The 20,181-nt window shown below is 34.2% G+C and overlaps 1 protein-coding gene across 25 annotated transcripts; it reads left to right on the forward strand.

Annotated features, from left to right (window-relative positions):
* The first annotated feature begins 364 nt into the window (after positions 1 to 364).
* On the forward strand, positions 365 to 17,916 carry phf11 (PHD finger protein 11). Of its 25 annotated transcripts, none has more exons than XM_073912832.1 (19): positions 365 to 545; positions 1,928 to 2,032; positions 2,844 to 2,973; positions 3,070 to 3,203; positions 3,294 to 3,334; positions 5,976 to 6,049; positions 7,596 to 7,624; positions 8,970 to 9,001; positions 9,138 to 9,298; positions 9,686 to 9,708; positions 9,797 to 9,855; positions 9,990 to 10,075; positions 11,877 to 11,905; positions 12,105 to 12,136; positions 12,231 to 12,316; positions 14,004 to 14,088; positions 14,179 to 14,622; positions 17,368 to 17,439; positions 17,584 to 17,916. In XM_073912832.1, exons 12-19 carry the CDS (start codon positions 10,022 to 10,024, stop codon positions 17,658 to 17,660), a joined length of 879 nt encoding a protein of 292 aa, XP_073768933.1. In that variant the 5' UTR covers positions 365 to 545; positions 1,928 to 2,032; positions 2,844 to 2,973; positions 3,070 to 3,203; positions 3,294 to 3,334; positions 5,976 to 6,049; positions 7,596 to 7,624; positions 8,970 to 9,001; positions 9,138 to 9,298; positions 9,686 to 9,708; positions 9,797 to 9,855; positions 9,990 to 10,021; the 3' UTR covers positions 17,661 to 17,916. The 25 variants fall into 25 exon arrangements, with proteins under 25 accessions (XP_073768933.1, XP_073768940.1, XP_073768931.1 ...); XM_073912839.1 differs by having other exon boundaries at positions 12,231 to 12,274; XM_073912830.1 differs by having other exon boundaries at positions 9,138 to 9,199.
* Positions 17,917 to 20,181: the final 2,265 nt, after the last annotated feature.

A 20,181-nucleotide genomic window follows, 5' to 3' on the forward strand; every position in this document is an offset into this window, starting at 1 on the left:
TGTGGGGAAAATAGCTTAGGATACTATAAAAGGTCCAGTGTTTACTTTCTTCAAAATATATTATTTTGTGTTTACCAGAAGAAATTAATGAAGGTTTGATTTTTTTTGAGAGAACACTTAGAGTACAATGCTTTACAAATATCTATTTGAAAATATGTTAGGTAATAACCAGAACTCTATTACAGGATGATTTACATGCGTCTTATGGCTACAATTCAAATCAGAGGGGGTTTGGTTAGGAAGTGGTTTGACAAATCGTCTAGAACTGTCTGGAGTTTAAATGGTTAACGAGAGCGGCTCCATGCCTGCTGAATCCGCCTACGGAAATCGAAACTTACTGATATCGAAAGTAAGAAGCAGTTTCAGTGAAAACAGGATGAGACGCTGCTACTTTTGAATCTCAACGAGCATCGCTCAACATGGGTTCTGGTCAAAGTCCATCAACGTACAGAATAATTTGCGCCCTGTGCAAAACATCAGATGAAACCGAAACCACTGGACCACTGTCATCCAAAGAGGACATCTCTGCACACCAAAACTGTTTGGTCAGTGTGGGTTTTACTCATAACTTTTACAGACATATGCAGTTGTAGCTTTAGTTACGTTCGTCAGTGCCGAATTTTTTTGGCTTCATTTAACCTCTTGTTTGTGTTTGGATTATGGTGAATATGTGTGCCGAGTTTTTTTCTGGTGTATAAATCGTTTCATAACTGGCGAGCCAAAATTGATCTCTACAAAAATTGTCTTTGAAAATGTATGTATAGGCCTATATACAGGGGTTGGACAGTTTAATTGAAAAAGCTTGGTTTAGAGCACAATACCATTGACCAGAGGGATTTGAGCCATTCTTCTTACAGAATAGTGGCCAGGTCACTGCATGATGCTGGTGTAAGAAAGCGTTTCCTAAACTGCTGCTCCAAAACACGTCAAAGTGTCTCAACAATATTTGAATCTTGTGACTATGCAGGCCATGAGAGATATTCAACTGCACTTTTATGTTCATCAAATCACTGTCTCCAATTTTGCTTGTGTATTGGTGCATTATCACCCTGATACACTGAACCACCTTCAGGATACCTTCAGTTTGAATCATTGGGCACACATGGTCCTCCAGAATAGTTCAGTGGTGCTTGGCAGTGACGCACATGTAGCACAAGTATTGGGCCTAAGGAAGGCTACTAACCATCACTGATCCACTCTGGGCATGCAACAGTCTGGGTGGTACGCTTCTTTGGGGCTTCTCAACATCGTAACTTTACTGGATGTGGGAAACACAGTGAAGGTGGACTCATCAGAGAACAATACATTGTCTACATCCCAAGATTTTCACTGCTGGCACCATTGAAATTGATGTTTTGCATTGACACAGCAAGTGACTAAAGGTTTGGCTATAGCTGGCCGGCCATGTATATTGACCCTGTGTAGCTCCTGACAAACAGTTTTGGTCAAAACAGGAAGCTGTGATTTTATGTTTTTTGGATACTATTAGGTTTTGCACCTAGACATTCCTCTTGGGTCCACAGTTACTCCTGTTGGATGTGGTTCATCTTTTTTGGTGGGATTATGACATCACTTTGGATGTGGTTGCTCTTGATACATCACAAAGACTTGCTGTTTTGGTCACAGATCTGCCAGTAAGACACAAACCAACAGGTCGTCCTCTTTTGAACTCTGATACGTCCCACATTATGTTGTGTGCATTGCAATATGTTAACCAAAACCGTGCTAGTACTCTGCTAATTAAACCGTCACACTCTATTCTTACTAGTAAAATGTGCGATCAATGAAGATTGGCCCCAGGCTGGTCAAATTTAGCCGCAAAACCTCCAACACTAAATTTGCCAGTGTTTCAGTTTCATTGTCCAGCCCCTGTTACTGTTACGTCTACAATACAGGTGTTTCACTAATGTTCATTTCATGTTTTCAGTTGTTTTCATCAAATATCTACTGCAAGAACTCACCCACATATGATGACCTGTTTGGTTTTGATTTGGAAGATGTAAAGAAAGAGCAGCGGAGAGGACAAAAACTTGTGCGTATCACAAACACATTGCCCAAACACAAAGCATCAGTAGTTAGCTACAATAAGAATAACACACATCCATCAGGCCTTCTGGTTGGTCAGGTGAAGCAGAAGTTTATTTTACAATAACAACTGCCTGAATATTTTCTTTTTTTTTTTTTTTTTTGGAAATACAAGTAAGTAATTGTACACATTGTAATTAGTTAAGTTTGAGTTAAATATTTATTTGCGTTTTAAGTGAGAGTTTGTGATGTTATTATGTTAATTTACAAATATAAAAAAAGTTTTGTATTTTTGTGGGGTGGTTCGGACGACCCACCCCTCATTGACAAAGGTCCAGAATTTTTTCTAATGATGTGATGTAATGAATATGTATTTTAAAAATAAGTATTTATTCATTTTTTTATTCTAAATCTTTAGGAAATATTTTTGGTACATCAAAAAGTGTGGTAGTAATAACCACCCGACTAGCTATTCCAGCAAAATATGTGGATCTGCAAAAAGATCCACATTTTCAGAAAAACAAACCACCCCATTCACCTGGCTGGCTGGCTGGCTTTTGAATTGTTCAACATTAACTAAGCAATATACTAAGATTATTAAATGTCTTTTAATTAATTTTCTTTTTTAAGTGTACAATGTCTTTAATAAATGGAGCCTTATTTATTATTGTAAAGTGTAAATGAACAGTTGGTAGAATTCAATCAATATTTTAAGGCAGATTAACATGAGAAAACGTGGAGAAAAAACATTTGAAAGATTTTACTGACTACTAAGAATCATGAAACAGCCTGAAAGCCAATTCACATGTCACCAACAGGCATGGACAGTCAACAAATCACATCCCTTCTGAGTCAATCTAAGATCTGGCGAGCACTGATTCAACATTCAACAGAAACAGGCGCAGTAGTATCACACTAGCCCAACAAAGCCTGACAAAGTTGTTGTCTGTGAGTGCAGTGTGAATTGGCCTGTTTGTACTCTCTGATTTGCACTGTTTAGCATAATTAGTCAATTAAAAATACTAATGCTGTCTTTATTTATAGCGTTGTTACTTCTGTAACAAAACTGGTGCTACAGTAGGATGTGAAATAAAGCGATGTCCACGATCATTTCATTATCCTTGCGCCATAAAGGCCGATGCCAGAGCAATTGAAGACTTCTCTACAGGCACATACAGGTAAGACAAAAGAATCTCTCATGTTGTAGATTTCACCAAAATGAATTAATGATCTAATAAATAATAACCTAATAAATGTTTGTTTTTTAGAGTGTATTGTAAATCCCATGATCCAAACCCCATAGAAATAAGTAAGTGTTTACATATTCATTATGGTGATGGTGAAACAAATATTGCTTTTGTTTTTATACTGTATGTGGGTCAAATTCAAAGATCAGACATCATATTTTGATGTAAATATTATTCACAAAAGTGATATTATATTCTAAGAAGGAATATTAAGTATAAGTGAATGTATACTTCTATGGGTGGCACGGTGACTCAGTAGTTAGCACTGTCGCCTCACAATTAGGTCACTGATTCAAATCCCGGCTGGGCCAGTTGGCATTTCTGTGTGGAGTTTGCATGTTCTCCCCGTGTTGTCGTGGGTTTCCTCTGGGTGCTCCGGTTTGCCCCACAGTTCAAAGACATGTGCTATAAGTGAATTGGGTAAACAAAATTGGCCGTAGTGTGTGTGTGTGTGTGTGTGTGTGTGTGTGTGTGTGTGTGTGTGTGTGTGTGTGTGTGTGTGTGTGTGTGTGTGAGTGAGTGAGTGAGTGAGTGAGTGAGTGAATGCGAGAGTGTATGGGTGTTTCCCAATACTAGGTTACAGTTGGAAGGGTATCTGCTGTGTAAAACATATACCGGAATAATTGGTTCATTCCACTGTGTAACCCCCGATAAATAAGGGACCAAGCTGAAGGAAAATAAATTAATGTATACTTTTACGCTTCAAATAGCTTTTGTGAAAAAGGTCAGCATATGGGTTAAATAATGTTGCCGTTTAGCATAAAGACTTATTTGTTTAAAAATAAAATCACATACTTATTCTGTGCTGTGATTATTGTATAATAATATTAATAATAATGTAGTGCCTTAAAAGCTTGGTAACACTTTATTTTGATGGTCTACAGTATTTGAGTATTAGTAGGCTGTCTGCTTAATATCTGCTGATACTGCTCCTACAACAGACATTTAACTGACTAGAAGAAACTTTTAAAGTACATGTCAACTTACACTAACCCTAACCCCAACCTAACAGTCTACTCATAATCTAAAGAGAATTAGTTGTCATGTAGATGCAATGTAACTAAATTTAACAAACGGGCCATCAAAATAAAGTGTGACCAAAAACTTAATTCTCGAGTGCTTTACAGTTGAAAACATACAGGGAAAAAACAGATAAAATCAGACAAAACATCAGGGATGATTTAAACACCTTAAATGTCGAATATTGTACAGGAGAGAGTCCTTTTAGAGCAGGGGTCACCAACCTTTTGGAAACTGAGAGCTACTTCTTAGGTACCGATTAGTGTGAAGGGCTACCAGTAATTAAATAACACATTTTTCTTAATTTACTTTTAATTATATGTTATTATTAATAATATTCATTTATGTGAAGACATTGATCATGTAAATTATTTCTCACAGTAGTTGTCAACAATGATTTAACAAGTTAGATAAATATCAATATGCAACACTTCATTTGTCTCAAATTGTTTTTAAAGTTTTTTTTTTTTAAATATATAACTTAAAGTAACTTTCAAATTTACAAAAATGCAAGTGTGATTTAAAAAGAATACCTATAAAAATATTAGATGCAGCTTACTCATATGTGGTACTATGGTGAGCTATTTTTAGAACAGGCCCGCGGGCAACTCATGTGAACCCGGCGGGCTTCCTGGTGCCCACGGGCACCATGTTGGTGACCCCTGTTTTAGAGCAAGGGTAGGAAAAGCCCAGTCACTAATAGAGCATAGACGAGTTAAAGGAACTGCCAAAATGCCAGAATAAGAGGAATGGAGAGAAGATACAGGGGTGTCAGATTATGCAAGGCCAAAGCGTAAGGATTTTAAAGATACTACGATATCTAATTGGGAGCCAATAATTTGCCAAAACTCAAACTCTACTTGTCCTGTCAGGATTATAGAAGTGGAATTTTCGATATATAAAACTGCAATTTATTTAGGCAATAAAAGTTCTTAAGTTGAAAGAATTGTGTTTTTATTACAGAATTACAGTGTTCTGAACAGAGGGGCCACATTTTAAATGAGGATCAATTATTTCCCAAAAGTTCTTTATTTTTGATTGAAATCTCAAGACCATCTACAGTAAATGATAAAGGTCTGGTGGGTTGAAACAGTAAGCATAAGTTCTTTATTGTTCTATTTAGGCAAAGAATAAAAAATATATATCAGAAATGCAATGTTGCAAATCTGCAAAGAGGTCATAGTAATTCCACAAGAAAGAAGAGGTGAAATGTACACGCAGAAGAGTAATGGGCTTCAAATTAATTCCTGGGATCAATTGTAAATATGTAAGAACTAATTTTGTTGTCTGTTTTAATATTTTACATTTTAAAAACTTCTTTCTTACAAAACCTACAGTTTTGAAGGATAGCAACAAGTAATAATTATGACCCACTTACCAAAGTTGCAAATCTGTAAGCCACTTCATTTAGTCCTCAATGTCATTTTTAGTTGATATTTATCAGATTCAGCAAGTTCAGTAGAGTGAAAAGTGGAGTATTGATGTTTTGACTATGTTAAAATGTAGACATGACATTAATTTATTCATTTATGGGGTTTTACTCACAGTTACATTATATCTGATTATTTATCAACATGAAAACCATTACCTTTTTTGTCATTGTGATGACAGATATTATATAAATGCTAAACAAAACTAATAAATGTGATAAGATTGAACTATTATCATATGCCTATATCATAGATGACGAAATTGATAACGATGTTGACCTTGTGTTGGCTTCAGTGGAGAAACATGTACCTGCAGAACAGCACAATGTAAGTTTGCATTTTATAATCTGAATGTTTAATCTGTCTGTGTGCATCATGTTAGTAAATGTCATTACATGTGAAGAGCGCATTTGTAAAAGAAAACGATTTGTAAAAATTGTTACAATTGATACCATTGTCTTTTGCAAAATGTCTTCATTTTGAAATGGTTTGTTTTAAGCAAAGATATGTTTTTAAAGGAATTCTGGGTGACGCTGTACTTAAAATTTTAAGGCAACAAGCTTATTTTTGAGTTTACTCAACATAAATCGAGTCAAGTGAATTAATTTGGCTGAAAGTTGAGACAACTCAAAAATGTCCTGAAGTTTGTTGCCTTAATTTTATGTTAAGTCAACTTTTTTTTATTTACACTGTACTAGGGCTGCACAAAATATCATTTTAGTATCAAAATCACAACGTGTGCATCCGCAATTGTCATATCGCATAGATATGCAATGTTGGGTTGAGATTATATTTGAGCAAGAGTTGCAGTTCAGAACATGAGATTTGTGGAATTATTGCAGAGTTTAACCATAATGGAGTGAAAATTGTATCATTTGCTTGTTTGTAAAGCCTGAGAGAGGTTTAAGTATACAAGCACAAGACATTTTAGCAACTGTAAGCTTAATAAAGAATAATTGTGTTGAATTATTTGTACATCAATATCTACCTGAATATCTATTAATGAGCAACAAATTATAAGTTTATTGAAGCAAAAGTCATAGTTTACACATGGCCAATAGAGGAAGTGAGCTTCAAAATAAAGTGTGACTTTAAATTCTTTCCAAGTAGTGCTTTTAAAACATTTGGTGGAATTGTATAGATGTGCTATATCGCAATATATATTGCAGAAAAAATAAAATATAGCAATGTACAACTTATCCAATATTGTGCAGCCCTACATTTTACCAATATATTTTGGTAATATATTATTTAGCCAGGGGCGAGGCAGTGGCGCAGTAGGTAGTGCTGTCGCCTCACAGCAAGAAGGTCGCCGGTTCGAACCTCGGCTGAGTTGGCGTTTCTGTGTAGAGTTTGCATGTTCTCCCTGCCTTCGCGTGGGTTTCCTCCAGGTGCTCCGGTTTTCCCCCACAGTCCAAAAACATGCAGTACAGGTGAATTGGGTAAGCTAAATTGTCAGTAGTGTGTGTGTGGATGTTTCCCAGAGATGTGTTGCGGCTGGAAGGGCATCTGCTGCGTAAAAAAACTTGCTGTATAAGTTTTCTGTTCATTCTGCTGTGGCGACCCCGAATTAATAATGGGACTAAGCCGACAAGAAAATGAATGAATGAATTATTTAGCCAACATATATTTGGCTCACCACATGCAAGCATTTATTGTAAATCACTGCACACCACAAATAATATGGACCCCATAATCCAAAATGAATGTCAATTCTTTTGAATAATGTTGGATTTTGTACTACATATTTATGTAAGAGACATTATCCAAGTCAAATTTAGCCATACAAGTCTCAGGATTTTTTTAAGAAACACTGGTTTGATACTTCTCTTTTAGTAATTTGTTGTAATTTCTCTGTGATCACTTTTAATAGCAGTCAACTCCTGACCCTGAACGTACAAGGTGTGTATGTCTTTGTTCACTCGTTTATGTACATAAAAACAGCAGCATGAAATATGTTATAAAATATGGTGTGATTAAGATTGTGATGGGGTGTGTGATAGTTAAAATCTTATAAAGACTATTATCTTTAAAGACTTGAGCTTGCCAAAACAAAAACAAAAAATGATGAAACCTGTTACAATATTCCTTAAATTATGAAATATATATATATATATGTAGTTAGGTAATATTGCAACCAAGAGTTTTATATTTTTAAAAGATCACTACTCTTAAAAAGCCTTATGTTACAACTCCCCTAGAGTTAAACAGCCAAGTTTTACCATTTTTTATCCATTCAGCAAATCTCCAGTCTGGCAGGAGCACTTTTAGCTTGGCTTAGCGAAGAGTATTGAATCAGATTGGAAGTTTTTCACCTTACTCAAACATTTAAAAAAGTATCTTAATTTTTTTCCTATTTAAAGGTTGACACTTCTGTAGTTACATCATGTAATAAGATTGACGAAAAATGAAAAGTTGCTATTTTCTAGGCTGAAAAGGCAAGAACTATACTTTCATTCCAGCATAATAAAAATAATCATGGTGCTGCTGTACCATGGCTGCAGCAGGTGCTATGACATCATGCATGCGGCACCTGAAATTGTTATGAATTGTCTCTACCAAATGTCTCCATGGTTGCAAGGCATGCTCCTTGTGCAATTAGGTCGTAAAAAAATCCCCCCCAAAATGTATATGTATATATATATATATATATATATATATATATATATATATATATATATATATATATATATATATATATATATATATATTATATATATATTTTTTTTTGTCAGTATCAAGTCACCCCTAGGCTTCAATCAGTCATTAGGAACTTTTGCATTCGGGCAGTTAGAAGTAGTTCAGTCATAGAAACCAGCCACCATCAGTTCATGAGAACTAATTTCCCCAAAGACCATTTTCATGGCTGCATTTGCACAATCACTAGTAACTTCGAAGTAATGCAAGCCAGCTAATAATACATCACACACTGCATTCAACAAAAACAGGACAATGTGAATAAAACAGTTTGTTTTTATTGTGTTTCACAATACTGCATATGGAGTTTGCATTTGAATCTGAAGAAAAGAGTACTTAACTACCTATGACAATTGGTAGCGCTGCATGTCTTCAAGGCTGAGAAAAGAACACAATGCCACAGTGCAGTTTGAATTCACCAAAAGTGGATACTTCCACCAATAGCTCCAGGAACTATTAAAAGTCCTCCAGTATGAAAGCCCTGATTTTATTAATATTTTTTGATGCTTGTCTGAAAGCTTCTTGAACAAGGTTTTCTGTCTGTTTGTAGGCCCAGTGAAGAAGTCAAGACACCAGCAAAAGGTACAGGAAAACACTCTGTGAACACTTCATTTCTTACCGTAATTAAGCATAACCTCAGTATATCCTCAGGAGCTTATAATAGCTATAGTTGTCGTAAGACTGTCTAAAAAGAAATAAATTTGCTTGTTTTTTTTAGCTTCATCAAATGGAGGTTTAACATCTGATCAGAGGTCTTGTGGGACAGCAGACAAGCGCAGGGTCAGAGCATACATAATCTAGCACACAATCTCCTTCTCATAAACTAATGGCATTTTCCTTAGTGCAGTCGTCATCATCACCATCTAAAAAACAGCCTGTGTAAGAACTTCACAAAATATTACTCTATAACCTTAAACTTCATTTGAAATGAATAAAAATGGACAATGATGGACAATTTACTTGCATTGTGCTAACTGAAAAATAATACTGATTAATATCAATTAATATATATATTTATAACCCAGTAATACACAGTAACATTATTATGAATGATTGTCATGCACAGGCTATTTAAGCTGAATGCATGCTGATTGGCTGTTACTGTTTTAGTGTAAAAGTTGTTCATTTAAGTAATTCCAATCATGTTGTTTTTCAGTGCTATTGCTGTTCTCTATTTTTTTAGTAATATCCTTTGTGTGGGCCTTAAAAGTACAGCTTATAAAAATGTTCTGCTTTTTTTCTTGTCTTTTTGTTTTATTAATTTAGATTGAATGTGATTCTCAAGAACAGTGAGTAGTCAACACTTGTAATTAAAGAACACTGTCCAGTTATTAGCCATAACGTGACCTTGATAAGCTTAAATTTGGTTTCTTTTAGCTCCCCAGAACACAAAACACCCACCAAAAAGAAAAAAAAGAGACGTCTTGAATACCCAGGTGCTTATTTATTTTATTTCTAGTTGTGGGTCAAAATGAGAATATATAAATTATTCATAAATATTTATTTTGTTACATAAAAAATATGGTTATTAAATTAAAGAAATTTGAATAATATATAATCTCCATTTTAGATAATGAAAACCCAACCAGTGCTGATGCTGTAATGGCTCCAGAAGTTTCAGCTCCAGAGGAGTCCATGACTGTTAACCAACCCAACGTGAGTCTTAAATAATAAAAAGCATAATAATAAAGAGTGTTTCATGTGAAAACAACATTATGATGAATCCCAGTTCGTATTTTTTCATAGATTTAATGTTAAACTTTACTGTCACTGGTCATTCCCAGTTTAAAAGGGCATATGTAGAATTTAGATATCATTGTTATAAGTGATTACAGTAAGTAAACTGCAGCCAGCAACTTATTTGCACTATTGTACACATAATATACAAGAGACTGACCACAAACATGACATTAAGAGCATAACAATGTAAAATTGTGTTTTTAGTGAGTGATTTATTGTGTTCTGCATAAAGAGTATATAAATGTGTCTAACTGCTCAAAGTTGCCTGAGGTCTTGCAGAAAGGCTCATTTGGTAAATGGGTTTAGGAGATTTGGGCTCCGTTTACACTAGTGCGTTTGAGTTTTAAAACAGCGTTTTAGAATGAAAACGATTCGTGTCCACACTAGCGTTTCACCCAGCGTTTCTGAACAACTCTCCGTCTACACTAAAACGGAGAAAACGCACATCACGTGACCACACACACACAGACACACACACTCTGGCATGCGCTGCAGCATGCTTTGAGCACGTACCCATATGAGAGCTGTGCACGTCGGACCGTTCATCAAGGATCTCCCGTTGGAGATCTCACTATATTTGTTAAACGTGATATATAATTAATCTTGTTGTCTATATCTAACGAGATATTCCCCGACTTTGATTCTATTACTTGTTCTCAGGTAATGTGTTTTGGCTGAGTGCAAGTATAAGTTAGGTTAATATCTTAATTAATGTAACCGCGGACACCGATTCTGCACAATTGACTGATTGCTTGCCTTTATGTCCTATATTGTATCAACTTATTGTAAGTTATACTTTTAAAATGGCCATAATTGATTATTAAAACTAATATTCAGTGAAAGAGAGGGTATGTTTCGTATTTTCAATGAAAATGAAAGGAGGCAGTAATGTTATAGGCTCTGTTTTGTTATAAATATGCATGAAGATGACGGTCATATTATGCAGCTGCACGACGCCTCAACATTTTTGATGTCTGTTAAGTTGCTAATATTAAAATGAAAATAGGCAGTTCCTCACATCATGTTTTCATTTTATTGTTAAGACAGTGAAACAGCGTAGCTAGATTGATGTGAATGACTTTATAAAGTACACTTCATATCAAACTTGCGAAGTCTAAACTTACAAGGAGAGGATGCAGGACTGAACTGTGTGTGTATGCTACTTAAAACTGAGGAAAAAGCCCTAATCAGAGAAGCAAATGTCTGCCGCCCCGTCTTCGTTTTCCCCCATGTCTCTGTTTTCCCCCATCCACACTGAGACGGAGCAGCAGTGTTTTAGAATGAAAAGGACCTCTCCAGCGTTTTCAAAATGCTCCATTTTTGGGGCTCGAAAAATTCGGCATAGTGTGGATGAATGGCGTAACCATAGCAAAACCTATAAACTTGTAAACGGGGCGTGAGATTTGGGTTTAGTGTCTTAGCAATTGTAAAAAAACTGAAATAGGCCTACATGACAATACTTACAAATAGCCCATTTATTAGGAACAAGTATAGAAGAAATACAGGTTTAGAAAAACATATAGATGATGAATATACACCAACATTTTTATTGCAAAACTCTTTGTTTGTATTAATTATTCATTGAAAGATAGTATTTGAAAAAAAAGTTTGTATTAAACCACACAGTATACATAGGATCTTTATCTTTAGAACATTCAGCAGCTCCAGTATCAGTAACACTGCATCATTAACATGTTTTTCTCTTCACTTTTAATAGCATTCCACTCCTCTGCCTGAAAATACGAGGTATGTTTAAGATTATCTGTATTACAATAAATCAATAACCTAAAACCAGAGTAGTCTTGCCCTGCAATGACACATTTTGAAAGCAGTAGAAACACTTTTACTACAGTTTATCATGATATTTTGGCAAAACAATTAAATTAGTAAGTTATATATGGAATTAAATTGACAAACTTTACTGAGAGCATCATGTTCTTTGCAGGTCCTGTGAAAAGCTCAACCTATCAACCACAGGTAAAATGTGTTGACAAATTTGAAAACAAAGACACAAAGTATTAACTATGAGTTTTGATTCTTTACTGTAAAGGAATGATGCCATTATTTTCAGGTGCTGCTGCTGATGATGAGGATGATGAAACTGACATTGAATCAGTGAGTCTATCTGTGCTGAACAAAACACACTTACGTCACATTGTAAGTATAAAGTTTGAAATATACCCGGGCCTTAATGTTTTTTGCAGATAAATTTATTAGTGTTTTATGTCAGTTACATAAACTTACTTTGGGACAAAGTCATTGGTTGCTGCTTGCACAGTTTAAAATGAAGTGTGGTCACACTTTATTTTGATGGTTTATTTGTTGAAATTTAGTTACATTGTGTCTACATGCCAACTGATTCTCATTAGATTATAAGTAGACTGTTAGGTTGGGGTTAGGGTTGGTGTAAGTTGACATGTACTTGCAAAGTTTCTTCTAGTCAGTTAAATGTCTGTTGAAGGAGCAGTATCAGCAGATATTAAACAGACAGTCTACTAATACTCAAATGGACCATCAAAATAAAGCGTTACCTAAAGTGTCAAGCCAGCAATTAACATTGATCCCAAAGTAACTAGCTGACCAGTCCTCTCATGCAAAATGATCACCCAAGTTGATGTAAAAATTTTGTGCCATTGTGCTTTAGGCATCCCAAGTTCAAGTCTTGACTCGTAGACCTTTCATGATACCATTTTCCCTCTTTATCCAGCTCCTCTTGCCGTCTAAAAAACCTTCTTTTCCTAATAAAGGAAAAAACTGAAATAACCACAAAAGTAGATTAAGATGATATTTTTCTTTCAGTTAAATTTATTTCTCAAAGTAATTTAAAGTTTTTTAAGGTTTTTTTTCATCCTCACCATTGCTGCATTTATTTTATCAAAATAAACAATATAGTGAAAATAATACTATTGTGTTGGGAAATTCAGGTTTATTTATTTTAATTAAATCATTATTTTATTTAATCATTAAGTAATTGTATTAACTTTTTTAGTGTTCCTGTAACTGAGCACTTAGTGTACCATGGGCAGGACACTGGAGCACTAACATTACTGTAACTAAATAATCAGGCTTTTTTGATTATTGTTTTGACTGTTGTGTACAAGTTTATATGCCGTTAAAACAGAACTTCCAGAAACTTGTTTTATATTTTGTCATATTTTGTTGCGCTGTGGTTGTAAAGAAAGAGAAACATAATTGGCAGAACTGTGGTAGATACAATAATCTGTCTTATTCCATTAAAAAAGTGTAACATCATCTTTTATTATTTAAATTTTGTGGAAAAAGCAGAATGTTTGTTTCAAAATAGCAAAACATAAAACTTATTTATATTATTGGATTGCAGACATCAGCATTCAGAAATCATTCTGCTTAGCTTATTTGGTGTCCAAGAAATGATTTTATTCATCATAAATGTTCAAAACATTTTATGCTGCTTAATATCTGTAATAATAATTTTTTATTCCAGAATATTAATTTATTTGATTAGTTTATGCATTATTGCCAAACAAATATATGACAATAATTTAGAGCCTTAAAAACATTTTTAAAAATTAAAAACTGCTTTCATTCTCGCCAAAATAAAACAAATAAGACTTTCTCCAGAAGAAAAAAATATTATACTGTGAAAAATTTGCTTTGTTAAACATCATTTGTGAAATATTTGAAAAAGTCATAGGAGGGCTAATCAATCTGACTTTAACTTTAAATGACATTTTTCATCTATATATTGGATGGCCTCGATTGTGATTTTCATTTTGGGTGAATTATCTCTTTAAGTAGCCTGAATTAGTTTGTGCATTAGCAGTGTGATTGATTACAGCGATCTTTCTCTCTCTCTTTCTCTCAGGAAGAGTCTCAGAGTGTGTTAACATATGAAACGGACCCTGTGCCATGTATTGTTATTTTAGATTCGGGACCCTCATTGGAATCAGGTGCATTCACATCTCTTCAGTGTCATTTCAGTGAGTTGTGAATCTATGTGCAATTAACTATTTCATACATACTTTTCCTCTCATTTTCAGAGATCAGTCTAGAATCTTGTTCTTCGAGAAATCCTAGTCCAGCACATGAGTTCGTCACTGTCCCTAAACAGGAGAAAATAACACCCACAGATAGAACCTCTCCAGCTCAAACTGTCACACCACAAGTACCTGCGCCAAACCAGAAGCGTGTGAGCGATGGTCCATCAGTGTCACCACAGCATCCAAGCCCCACAGCAGGCTTAAGAATATCTGCAGTATGCACACTAGCACAATCTGCCATCAAAAAAGAGCAGCTGTCAGATCCTCCAGCAGAAGTAAGCACTAGTGATTCACAAAGCACTGTGCCGAACTGCCAGACCCGAGCTGCCAAATTCTGGACGAGATGCAATCAGGCCGGGTGGAGTGAAGGAATCTTCTCAGAGCTCATGTCTCTGCTGCATAGCCTGGGACAAAGAGTGCAGTCGGGGCAAGCCAGTTACCAGGGTAAGAACAGCCTTCATTAAAGCACGTTTAGTGGAATATTACTATATGCTTACTATAGCACACATTCATTGTCCCTCATTTTAAATATTCAAAAGGCACCTCAAATCTAATATCTTCTGAGCACTTGTCTGCATTCCAACAAAAAAAGAAGGTTCTTGTTTATATTTCTGTAACAGTGTAAGAAAGCTTGTAGGTTTGTAGCAGAGTTGGTGTTTATGCTTGAAATATGTTTGAAATTTTAAAACAACATGATAAAAATATAATAGCAACTTTTTTATATACAGTTAAAGTCAGAATTATTAGCCCCCCTTTGAATTTTTTTTCTCTCTTTTAAATTTTTCCCAAATTATGTTTAGCAGAGCAAGGAAATTTACACAGTATGTCTGAAAATATTTTGTTTTCTGGAGAAAGTCTTATTTGTTTTATTTCAACTTTAAAATTGTAATTTTTAAACACTATTTTAAGGACAACATTAACCCCTTTAGGCTGTTTTTTTTTCGATGTAGTCTACAGAACAAACCATCGTTATACAATAAATTTGTAAGTCGCTTTGGATAAAAGCGTCAGCTAAATGACTAAATGTAAATGTAAATGTAAATAACTTGTCTTATTACCCTAACCTGCCTAGTTAACCTACTTAGCCTAGTTAAGCCTTTAAATGTCACTTTAAGCTGTTTAGAAGTGTCTTGAAAAATCCGGTGTCCTGCTGAGTTTATCTCTAACTTGCTTCAAAACACCTGCCAGGAAGTTTCTAGTATATCTAGTAAAAGCTTGATTAGCTGGTTTACGTGTGCTTGATTAGGGTTGGAGCTAAACACTCCAGGACACCGACCCTGCAGGACTGAGTTTGAACACCCTTGACTTAAGCACATACAATGAAATAAAAAACATACCAACAAATCGTTACCTTAGAATGATAAGGTCAATCTGCGTTCTGAATGATTTTGAGATACTGAGCTTCAAAGTTTTGACTTTACATACAGTAAACAATATGTGTATAGCACTTCTGTTTTATACATTAACATGACAGAGACCCTAATACTCTAAATGTAAATAATCAAAATTCTCTTAAATGTGCAAACTGGGGTAAAAAACTATTTAAATATAATAGCAACTTGCAAAAATATTCTTAACTTGTTACATACAGTTTAAGTCAGAATTATTAGCCCACTGAATTATTAGCCACCTTGTTTATTTTTTCCCCCAGTTTCTGTTTAACGGAGAGAATATTTTTCAACACATTTCTAAACATAATAGTTTTAATAACTTATTTATAATTACCGATTTATTTTATCTTTGCCATGATGACAGTCAATAATATTTTACTAGATATTTTGCAGGACACTTCTATACAGCTTAACGTGGCATTTAAAGGCTTAACTAGGTTAATTAGGTTAACTAGGCAGGTTAGAGTAATTAGGCAAGTTATTGTATAATGATGGTTTGTTCTGTAGACTATCGAAAAAATAGCTTAAAGGGGCTAAAGATTTTGTCCTTAAAATGTTTTTTTTTAATTTTTTTTTATTAAAAACTGCTTTTATTCTAGCCTAAATAAAGCAAATAAGACTTTTCCAGAAGAAAAAAATATTATCACACTGTGAAAATTTCTTTGCTAAACATAATTTGGAAAATATTTTAAAGAAAAATTCAAAGGGAGCTAATAATTCTGACTTCAACTGTATGCATTAGCTCAGTACTATGGTTTTTAAATGTTGTGTTAGCTGTTTGTCTTTTCTGTTGGTTCTGGTTATGTTTGGTTTCAAAATTATCTGCTGTCAACTGCAAATTTAGAACTATCGAATGTTCATCTGCTGGTTTTGACAAATGTTTTAACAAATATGGCAGAAACAGCTGCTAATTAGGTATCTGTGTAAATCTGTCTTAAATTGCTCAAATGTAAGCAACTATGATAGTTGTGCTAGACATGCTACAAATTCTTTAAAATGCTTCAAACTTTTAAGAACTTTTTCAAGCTATTTCAAACATTCAGATTAAAATGTATTTTAGAAAAGAAGACAATATCTCCAAGGCTTTCTTAAGGCTGTCTTCACAATTTGATCTACTTTTAACTTCTGGTTAAGAGTAGGTACAGTGCTCAGCATGATTGAGGAAATCCCATTTTGAAAATGAACATTTTAATTCATTTCTCAGTGATTATAGGCAATGCATTTTGGAGCATTTATACAAAACAGATTTATTAAACACATAATTATTAAAATAATATTTAGTCATCGAACGTGTTTGGAAATTTAAAAATAATACAATTAAATCAAGCAAAATATTGCAAAATATATAAATATATATATTACAACCTACAAAATTTTAACATGATTTTTTTTTTTTTTTTTTTTGCTTCTCTTGATTTTTCCTCTTTTTAAATTTGTATGTAATATTTTTCTATAACATATAAATGTGGGTGTACTTGTTTTTGGACCGTTATCGTGACTTATTTTGTTAGATAAGCTCCAGATTTGGCTTCAGTACTGACTAATCTAATGTATATGCACAAACATAATATTGTAGAGCTTCTTATTAACAATATGAGTTTAAAAGAGAGATTTGTGAGGGGTGCACTTATATATGCTGAGCCCTGTATGTGCACATCATACCTTGTCAAAAATGCTGCTGATTTAGCTTAGCTTACATTAAACGTGAAATATACCTGTAACGTTTTTTTCCTTTTATATAAGTAACAAAATGCTGCCTTTTGTTTATAAAAGACTGATGGCTGTTAAATATTCACAGACTATGAACTTGCTTTCGAAGCACTGAAGGGATCTGGACAACTGCCTTCTATCATTGCTCAGATAGAAAAAGGTAGAGCATTTTATTGTACATCACCTAGGTATAGTGCATTATTTTATAAAAACTTGGGGTCAATTTCTTTGTTGTTGTAGTCTTGTGTTGAACGACTAATTATTGCAGCGTTGGTGAGAATGAATTTGTTATTTCCTTTTTCAGATTTAGAGAAGCAGGAACAGGATTTACAGATGAAAAAAGCAGCACTGTGTGATGCCAAAGCTGCACTGGCTGATTAATATATTACTGTATAATAGTGTTGTTATCATGCAGTTATTATTGTTAAAAGGAACAAAACTTCCTTTCTGTTTATAATTCAAAAAACATGATCAAGCAGTCTTTTATAAATGAGTGATGCACGAAATGTTTACAAAAATGTTAGGTTTAAGTTTTCGATAGTTTTAGATCAGTGACAACAATATCCTGAAATGTACCACTGTATTTTGATATCCGTTCTATTTTCTAAATAAACTGAAAATTGCGGACAGTAAGAAACTTATTGATTCGGTTGAGTCTTCCCTTACAAGAAAAATCCTTTTGGAATCCTGTAGAAAACAAATCCCACACACCAAATATCTTCTCATTCCTAAAGGATCCATCAGGATTTAGTGATCATTTTTCTGTAGGACTCCTGCCTAAATATCGCCCTATCCCAACATACGATACATAAATGGAAAGATTGTTTGCTCAACTTTGATTTATAAATATAATATGTATAAATCTGAATTGGTTTTTTGGTTCAGGGTCACAAATAAAAGTGTCAGATTGCTATGCAAACACATATACTTAAAACATTTAACATTATACAAAAAGTTCCTCTTTTGTGTCTTGTGATGCTTTGTTGGCATTTCCAATATTTCCAAAAGGGCTAATATACTCCTTTCAAAAACAGCCACGGCTAACTCTTTAATTATGGCAGACTATGTACCACTCTACACCATGCTTGCAATGTATCTGTTTATTTCTTGTGGATTTCCACATGTGAGATACACTTAATACATTGAATTGGCCATATTGTCAGCTTATAAGGTTCTATCTGCGTTCTGAATGATTTTGAAATTTTAAGCTTTAAAATTTTTGTATTGCAGAGCTAAACAGTATGTGAGTAATTTTTTTTTAATAAAAGGTCTTAAAGTGTAAACAACTTATAAAAAAGCATCCCATAATGTAAATAAGTTGTCATTTAATAAGAATATATCAATATCTCAATTTTGTCAAAAATGTCAGACCCTTATAATGCTAAGGTGACGATATGTATTTTTTAACAAATTCCACTTTAAAAGTGGGAAAAAAGTGTCATCTTAAAACAAGTCCTTTGTGACTTAAATAGGAGTGTGAAATTGTTAAGAAATGTTGATAACTGTCCTCAAAACGTGAGGAATCAAGACTCACGTCACGTTCTGCTCGTCTGTGAGCAGGGACATCAGCCAGTCAGAATATATATATATATATGTGTGTGTGTGTGTGTGTGTGTGTGTGTGTGTGTGTGTGTGTGTGTGTGTGTGTGTGTGTGTGTGTGTGTGTGTGTGTGTGTGTGTGTCTCCTAAAGCCACACTAATAGTTTGTTTGACCATTCAAATGATTTTGTGTTTGACATGAGGCCTCAATAGCTTTTGTTTTAAAAGCTATTGAGGCCTCATGTCAAACACAAAATCATTTGAATGGTCAAACGAACTATTAGTGTGGCTTTAGAAGACGAAAAGCATTCCAGTTTCAAATATCTATTCAGACACTAGGTGGCAGAAGATGCCAATTTCAGAAGATCACTAACATTAACAGTAACACGAGCACGTACTATTTATCCCTCACCTTTTCCCACTGTGTTCTCACAAATTAAAGGGAACGGGGATTTTCTGACAGCTGTCATTCTTATTTTATCTACATTTGAGCGGTTTTGTAAAATGGGTTTGAACAATTTTAGATGATTGATAAATGTTTGATAAAAACTGTAAAAAACCAAACTGATGTAACCAGAGTCGAACACCCTAACAGACAACAACAACTGACTAGTAGGTTTATAGTGTTAGGATTAAACTTTAATTTAAATGTGCACTTTCTAGAAAGCTGGGTTTACTAAAAAGAGAAGCTTAAACTATGGTCAAACCCAGCCATTAGATGAAATAAAATAAACAAATTATCCAAGCAATGGGTTAGTCCATATTTTGACTAAATTCGGTTTGTAACACCTCGTTTCTGTAGTGTTATTAACGTCATCTCCGCGTGTATAATGTAAGCTAGTGTGTTAGTAGTTATAGTGCCACTGCCAACCATAATAAAACCGCCTCGACCTCAGTTAATTTAAGAAAAATAAACTATAAAATAAATAAAAAATAAAGGTTGTTAGTGAATTACAAAGGAACTTGATTGTGCTTAGAATTTTATGCTAGAGTAGTTTTTATAGAGAAAGTGCTTGTACGGGTGGTTTTGGTTTTATTTACAGGGTTTCAGGTGTTCTCAAAAGAGATGTGTTTTTTTAGTTGTCTTGAACCTGTAGTCCGATTGGGAAGATTATTCCACCAGCGTGGAGCATTGAATGAAAAGGTTTTGGAAAGTTACATTGCCTCTTCTATTTTTTTTCCCGCAGATGCTGTGGTTAAACGATGATTAGTATACTATAAAACGTTTAACTTCAAACAAATATAATTTAAATAATTATTTAACAATTAAAATCGCTTTTTATTTTATTTGTAATAAACCTTTGTAGGGCAACCCAATTGATAGGCAACTTAAAGAGTTAAAAAGGAAACTACTAGGGACACA

This window comes from Danio rerio, chromosome 9 (genome assembly GCF_049306965.1).
Source record: "Danio rerio strain Tuebingen ecotype United States chromosome 9, GRCz12tu, whole genome shotgun sequence".
In the NCBI taxonomy this organism is placed as follows: domain Eukaryota; kingdom Metazoa; phylum Chordata; class Actinopteri; order Cypriniformes; family Danionidae; genus Danio; species Danio rerio.